Genomic DNA, 8,192 nt, shown 5'->3' on the forward strand with positions numbered 1-8,192 from the left:
GAAAATCGAAAATTTTAACACAAAAATAGTGTTTTTTTAACTACGGCAACCGTTTACATGCAGAAGATAAAGTGTCGGGACAAATTTTTTTTTTTCATTTTATAGTACATAAAATAAGCTTTAATTTGATATATGTTTAAAGGACGCAGTATTTCCGGAACATTTTCAAAAATTAAGTTGAAAAAGTTAGTTTTTGTAAAAAAGTTGCAATTTTAAATCCCCCCCCATGAGCAGGTTAAGTGTTAAATTTTCAAAAAAATTATATCAAATGAAAGGAAAATATCTAAGGTTTTAGTTTAAAAAAAAATTATGTTGATTTGTTGATTTTTGAAAAAGTTATGGAAGTTTTAAGAAAAAAAAGTGAAAAAAATGACAAAATTTGTCGATTTTTAAATTTGTAATTTTTTTGGATATTTCCCCCATTTGCGGGGAACGAGGGAAAATTTTTAAATTTTTAAGGGTAATGTCTTCAACTAGATACAATTTGTGATCTTTTGACGTATTGTTAAAAGAAATCGGTCCAGTGAGAGCTGAGAAAAAGTAGTGACAGACACAAAAAAAAAAATAAATAAATAAAAAAAAAAATAAACACATCATGGTAAAATTAATACCTTCTCAGCTTCGCATCGAAGCTAAAATAAAAAAACACATCATAGTAAAATTAATACCTTCTCAGCTTCGCATCGAAGCTAAAAATAGCAGTTTACCATCACTAGTCTGTGGTAACAACAAGACTTAGTATATTGACATCGAGATGTATTTAAAGTGCAAGTTAAAATATCATGTATAATACGAACATTTCATTTATTTTATTTGGCGACACTGTATCAAATTCATAAATGATTATAAAAAAATCAATTTTCTTGAAAAAAATTAAAAACTGTTTTTGAATTTGTGGGGTTTGAGTATATTTTTAATAAACAAAAATAACTATATATAAATAAGCAGTATTAAATCTATTTCAGTGTATCAAATTAGATACATCCATTATGTCATTTATTCCTGGATCAGCAGCTATTCCCACTACTAATATAGAACTTTCATTGGCTTGCAGGTAAAATTTACAAAAAAAGGATATAGTAAAATACTATTTGTACTGAAATATTTTGAGTAGTGTTAAATATGGTATTATTGAAGGTTAGATCAAATAAGAAATTTCATACTTTCAACTTCAAACAAAATTTATTCAGAACAACAGGATAGATGGTTGTGCGCTCTGATTTTTAGTTGTCCTTAAAAATGTATTTTTCACAAACATAATAAATATTTACTAAAATTGTCGTTGTTAAAAGTTTTAAATGTGAATAGATCCATTGAAAATTTGTTACCCTTAAATTAAATAAAATGACACTAGTGATTTAACTTCATAGAGTGTCTAGACTATATAAACCCCTAGGATACATCCCTATAATATTATTAAGTTCATTGTCCTTTATTAGTATCAAAAAAAAATATGAACTCTACTATCAGATTTGTCTAATATTTGTTTCAAGAATAGTGTTAACAGTATTTAATTGAATTTTTAGAGGATTAACTGGAACTGATGTGTTGTCTAAATCTGATCCTATGTGTGTGACACATACTCAACAGTTTGGTAAATCTCAGTGGACAGAATTTCATCGTACTGAAACTGTAAAAAATAATGAAGATCCAAATTTTGTCTCTAAAGTACTTATAAGTTATCGATTTGAAGAAAATATACGATTCTGATTCAAAAACTAAAGACTTATCTGCCCATGACTTTCTTGGCACTGTTACTACTACATTAGGGCAACTTGTAGCTACTAAGCATGTAAGAGTAAATATTTGGTATTTTGTAATATACATGGTATTACAGTAATAAAAAACATATACTTTTAGAATAAATTACAATTAAAAAATCGAGAAGGAAATTTAAAAAGTAGTTACTTGATTGTAACAGCTGAAGAGCTGTGTGTTGATAATAATGAAATAACTTTAGAAATTAAAGGTCACAAATTAGACAATAAAGATTTGTTTGGAAAATCGGATCCATTTTTAGAATTTTACAAACTTACAGACACAGGAAATTATACTTTGGTTCATAAAACTGAAGTGAGATAATTTTATTATATAACTTTTGTATGTATTTAAAAATTGATAAATTTATATATTAGGTTATTAAAAATACCCTTACTCCTAATTGGAAACAATTTAGTATTCCAGTGAAATTAATGTGTAATGGAGATTATAATCGCAGTTTAAAAGTTATGTGTTTTGATTGGAATTCTTCTGGCGATCACAGCCTTATTGGAGAGTTCCATACAACTCTTAAAGGTCTCCTAGAGCCTAATGCTACTTTTAAGTGTATAAACGGCAAAAAGAAAGTGAGATTTGCTAACAAAAATATTCTATTTTTCATTAAATGAAAATTTTTGTAAAATTAGGAGAAAAAGAAAGATTATAAAGATTCAGGTGAAATTATTATTTTGCATATTAATATTCAGCCAATTTATTCATTTTTGGACTATATTCAAAGTGGTATAGATATACATTGTACTGTAGCTATTGACTTTACAGGTAAATCATATTTTAAATTATAAAATTTAATAATAACTTACTTAAAATTATTACAAAATAACTTTATTAATCTTTTTTGTATTTGATTAGCATCAAATGGAAGTCCATCAAATTCATCATCATTACACTTTATTAATAATTTAACCATGAATTCTTATGAACAAGCTATTTGGAGTATAGTTTCTATAATTGAAGATTACGACACAGATAAACAGTTTCCCGTACTTGGCTTTGGAGCTAAAATTCCCCCTTATGGACAGGTTTCTCATGAATTTTTTGTCAATATGAGTGTTGATAATCCACATTGTTTTAGTGTAAGAGGTAATTATAAACATGAAAAAGTTTATTTTGTCATATTTAAATGTGATGCTCAGAAGGCAAGCTGATTAACTTTACTTTTTTTAATAATAGCCAATATTAGCATGGTTGCATTAAAAAAAGTGGAGTTAATCAACTTGTTTTCCGAGTGCCTCAAATATTAATTATGATATTTGTTAAATAGGTGTACTGGATGCTTACCGCAATTGTATTAAATTAGTTCAATTGTATGGCCCCACAAATTTTGCTCCTGTAATTAACCATGTAACTAGAATTGCACAACATAATCAAGGGGGAAATGGCTACTTTATTTTACTCATACTAACTGATGGTGTCATAACTGACATGCAGGAAACAGTCCAAGTAATTATTTAGATTAATATTCCAGAGGTATAAAATTAGAGGTCAGAAATTTTATTGAATTTGCACCACTAAATTATTCATTGTCTAATATTAAATACCGAAAAATAAGTGTTAATATATTTTAGAGTTAAAAAATGTTATCACATTGGGGACGCCAGTATAGATTGAAATCTGAGAGTAATTAACATCATTATCATAAAACTAATCTTAATTTAAAATATATTTTAATGATGCAAGGTTTCTGTATCATAGATTTACCAGAACATTTTCAAAAGTTCCCCCTCCATGGGCAGACAAAGTTGAATAAAAAAATAAATTTTCAAAAGAAAGAAAAACATCTAAAGTATTTTTAATTTTTTGGTCTGTTTTAAAAATTTTCAATTCTTGAGGGTAATACCTTCAATTAGATATAATTTGTGATATTTTGACATATCATTAACTGAAATTGGTCCAGTGACAGTTGGTATTTATGCTAACAGCAAAAAAAAAAAAACAGTAAAATGAATATCTCATTTCACATCAAAGTTAAAAATATTTTATTTACTTTGTAGGCAATTGTAACAGCATCAAGATTACCAATTTCTATTATTATTGTGGGAATAGGTAATGCAGAGTTTGACTCAATGGAAGAATTAGATTCTGATAAAAAGATGTTAAAAACAGTTGATGGTGTTAAAGCTGAGCGTGACATTGTGCAGTTTGTGCCTTTCAATAAGTATTACAATCAGGATCCTAGTGTTGCTAATCTATACTTGGCTAAAGAAGTATTGGCTGAAGTTCCTAAACAGTTTTTGAGTTACATGAAGAGTAAGGGTATTATTCCAAAAAATCAATCTGCAAATGTGCCAAACATTGAAAATTTAAAAATTTAATGTGTGTGAATTTGATCAAATAAATTCAATTATTTTTATTATTTATTAAGCTAAAACTATATTAATCACTTAATGATTGCTGGTCGCTAAAGATATATATCAATGCTTGTTACCAAATAGTAAAATTCCAAATTATTGCTGCAAGCATCTATCAAATTTTTAAATGTTATTATATTTTTTTAAATCTAAATTTTGTGATACTTTGATATGATCAAAACTTATATTATAAATTTTGTAATTTTATTGCTAAGTTTATTTTTTTGTGTCAAGTTAATAATGTAATGCATTTTATTGTCTTGTTACCTAATGATTATGTTTAAAACTATTATAACTTATATTTTTAATTGCTTAGAAATTAATATAATTAATTATTGAATTTAGCCAAAATGTTCCGATATTGAAATCACATATTATTTATGATCAATTATTGTTTTAAATTTATATTCATATTGACACGCTATATTGTATGTATTGAGAATTTATATTTTATTCATTGGATATAATATCCTTTTATTTTTATTAAGTCATTTTATTGTATGTGTAATTAATTTAATAAAGTATTTTTAAAATTACTATTTACTTAATTCAAATGACCTTCTATAAATATGGCATATCTTCTATCTCTATATAATACAATTCTATAAATACATTAGAAATTTAAGTAATTTTAAAAGGTCTAATACATTAGTGCTTATTTGTTAATAGAAAAACATAAACTAACAATTATTCTAATCTTTTAGCAAGTGACTCCAGCATAATTTTAGCAATGAACATTTTAAAAATGGAAAATTAATTAATTAGGGACATACAACTACAGAAAACACCAACATTTTTATGTTGCATCATTATATATATCTTTAATCTGAAAAAATACATCATAGTGCTTTTTAGTGTCATTGTTGATATTTTCAAAAGTTTGTAGAACATTCGAAATAATTGTGTGGTAACGATTATGTTCGTCAATTTGGCAACACTGCTATTTTAACAAATATTTACATAATCATATCTGAAACGGGTTTGTGGTACAAGTAATTTTTATGGATTTAGGAATTCTTTGTAATCATCCGCTTAGGGTTAGTCTACTGTGATTTAANGTTGATATTTTCAAAAGTTTGTAGAACATTCGAAATAATTGTGTGGTAACGATTATGTTCGTCAATTTGGCAACACTGCTATTTTAACAAATATTTACATAATCATATCTGAAACGGGTTTGTGGTACAAGTAATTTTTATGGATTTAGGAATTCTTTGTAATCATCCGCTTAGGGTTCGTCTACTGTGATTTATTTGTTTTGTGCTCTATCATATATATATAAAAAATATATATATATATTTTTTGTATGATTCTGTGGTTTTATATTTACCAGACTTTATTTTTAAAACTCATCCCTTTACAAAAATAAGGTGAATTTTGTTTTGATCCCGTAAAATTTAGAATCAATCCTGTTTTTTTCTATCAATAATGAACTCTTTTACAAAGAATTTTATTTATATTATTCCAACAACTTTTTGATATTAACAAAAATAGTTTGATTATTTTTATAATAATAATTTAATTACACTGTGATTTTTAATAATTCAAAAAATTGATTATAGTTTATTTATAATTATATGCTGTCTCTCAAATGGATTTTATTGATTACTGATGGCAATGGTAGCATCTCCATTAAATTATGATAAACAATTTTCGTAAAAGAATTGTAAGAGACGTATCTATTAAATTTATTGCTATTAAGTTAAAGTTCAGTAAAATTTGATCATTTTTAATATTAAAACTTGGATTGACCCAAATTAAGTGTAATAATTCAATTTCATCTTGTTATTAATTGTTCAGATTTATTTTTATTCAGAAATAAAACAATTTTTAAACCCAAAAATATTCATTAGAAAAACATTTTTAATTTGGAATGATAATTCTTAAAATATCTGCTTAGTACAACACTTCAAATTCAATTTAACGATAATGTCTAGAAAAAATAATTTACTTGTTAAAAATACTAATATGAGTCTTCATGATAGGTATGTTAAAATCAAAATTTGATAAAATTTAACAGCTTTTAATAAATACTTAATTAAATATTTATAATAGATTTACTCAAATTCAAAAAAAAGTAAAGTCAGCTGAAGGAGAAGAGCTTTTAAAAAAAAGACGTACATTTCCATTTCTCATGGAACCAGAACGTAGACCTGAAGTAGCATCGAGTTTATTTATGGATACAGTAATTAAATTTCATATTAAATTTATTTTGTTATTTAATGTATTCTATTTAATTTTCTAAGGACTATTCACCTAGAGAATTTCAAAGATCTCCATTATTATTTCCTCAAAGGAGTAAAGTAGGTGATCGATTATATAACAGTATTGTACATGATAATTTGAGACCTATGGAGAGAGTGAATATTCCAGTTCACGAGAGACTTGCTTTTAGTAGAGTTCCATTAGTTGAAGAAAGAAGAAAACCTAGACGAATAAGTAATATCATAGTCATTGATCTAATTATTATTATAATTATAATTATTTTATGAATCAACAGCCAATTGTAGAGTAAAAAACACTTTCCTTAGTTCCTTGATATAATTAATTTTTTTTTCTCTATTTTAAAAGAATTTGATAGTGGTTCAATAAATCTTTGCAAATTTGCATGACATGGCATGTTCTTGATCGAGATGCCTTCTTTAATTATTTCTTTGTTAAAATTCTGTATGAGAATTTTTATGTATCATTAAAATATTGTTCATTTAATTAATATCAAACATTTTTAATAATTTTTTCATGTTAGTATTTTTTTATTTATTCAGGAGATACTAGAATAAATTTAAGAGGATCTATTTCCGAGTTAGTAAATAATAAATTTAATCAACCTCTCAACAAACAGAAAAATAAAAGACGTCCACTAAAAAAGAGGTATTTATAAATACTTGTTTTTATTGACTAGAAAATATTAGCTTCGAAGCGAAGCTGAGAAGATATTAATTTTACTATGGTGCTTTTTTTTTTGTGTGCCTGTCGCTACTTTTTCTCTGCTCTCACTGGACCGATCTTTCTCAATGATACTTCAAATGATCACAAATCATATCTAGACATTATACTCAAAAATTGAAAAAAAATTTTCCTCATTCCCCGTAAATGTTGGAAATCCTCAAAAAATTACCATTTTTAAAATTGGTAAATTTCGAATTTTTTTTTTCTTAATACATTATATATACCCCTTCATACTTTCTTTTTAAATCAGGCAAATTTTATATTTTTTTGTTTATTTTAAAATATCTTATAAGGGTTTGCCATAGTAATGAGTCCAACAATAAATATAAAATTTACATGAATCTAACTTACATTATATATAAATTTATACTTATTTTACCTCTTCAAAATTAAGAAAAGCTTATTTAAATTTGCCTTATTTGCTTTTGGAATAAGTCACCATTTTCTTAAAATTAAACACTATCTACAGATTTGCATCGAAACGTTTCTTATGATAATGATTATAATCAACGTCAGATACCATCTAAACTTGTCCCAACTATGCCATATCCATACTGTGCTACCTCTTTTTTTTTTTTTTCCGATGTTTATAGAGCCCCTCTTAGAGAAATAATCTGAATTCAACACTGGATTTTAATAACATTAAAACTTATGCTTTGCTTGGTTTTATAACATTATGAACTTTTATATTAAATCTTTTAGAGATGCGTTTTCACGCAAAAGTGGGAAAATTTCTAAAGAAGACTTAGATCAACAGTTAGATCAGTTTATGTCACATACCAAACAAAAAAGAGATGAAGAATTACACAGAGTAATTGAAAATCAGATGTAAAAACTTGGCATACTTGCGTATTTTACCTATTATTTTATTTTATTTGATTTTTCATCACATTAAGTAATGTTTCTTTTGTATTGAATATCTTTTTATTGTCTGTTCTAAAATTGTGATTAAATGAGAAATAATTATTTTGTATACATAGTCATAAAAAAAAATTTAAGTTAAGAACTATGTTTAAAAAAAATAATTACAATTAATAACAATGTTTACTGAAATTAATATTTTTGTATATATATTTGATTTTTTGATAATTATTTACCTTAAACGAATCATTTTAT

At 25.3% G+C, this 8,192-nt stretch overlaps 1 protein-coding gene, 1 long non-coding RNA gene and 1 pseudogene across 2 annotated transcripts; all 3 read left to right on the top strand.

Moving 5' to 3' along the window:
• The first annotated feature begins 842 nt into the window (after positions 1-842).
• Positions 843-4,129, top strand: LOC126910398 (copine-8-like; annotated as a pseudogene).
• LOC126910405 (uncharacterized) lies at positions 3,226-3,544 on the top strand. The gene is made up of 2 exons (XR_007705244.1): positions 3,226-3,396; positions 3,472-3,544. It is a non-coding gene; the product is annotated as an uncharacterized LOC126910405 (long non-coding RNA).
• A 1,418-nt stretch (positions 4,130-5,547) lies between the features above and the next one.
• Positions 5,548-8,191, top strand: LOC126910402 (uncharacterized). Its single transcript, XM_050692956.1, has 5 exons — positions 5,548-6,112; positions 6,183-6,312; positions 6,374-6,566; positions 6,893-6,998; positions 7,779-8,191. Exons 1-5 carry the CDS (start codon positions 6,057-6,059, stop codon positions 7,906-7,908), a joined length of 615 nt encoding a protein of 204 aa, XP_050548913.1. The 5' UTR covers positions 5,548-6,056; the 3' UTR covers positions 7,909-8,191.
• The last annotated feature ends 1 nt before the right edge of the window (position 8,192 follows it).

The sequence above is a fragment of the Daktulosphaira vitifoliae genome, unplaced genomic scaffold (assembly GCF_025091365.1).
Source record: "Daktulosphaira vitifoliae isolate Bord-2020 unplaced genomic scaffold, ASM2509136v1 Scaffold_1, whole genome shotgun sequence".
Lineage (NCBI taxonomy): Eukaryota > Metazoa > Arthropoda > Insecta > Hemiptera > Phylloxeridae > Daktulosphaira > Daktulosphaira vitifoliae.

Coding starts and splice junctions, on each gene's coding strand:
- LOC126910402 (XM_050692956.1), top strand. CDS start 6,057: ATGTCTAGAAAAAATAATTTACTTGTTAAAAATACTAATATGAGTCTT. Junction 6,313..6,373: donor CGAGTTTATTTATGGATACA/GTAATTAAATTT, acceptor TAATTTTCTAAG/GACTATTCACCTAGAGAATT. Junction 6,567..6,892: donor AAGAAAACCTAGACGAATAA/GTAATATCATAG, acceptor TTATTTATTCAG/GAGATACTAGAATAAATTTA.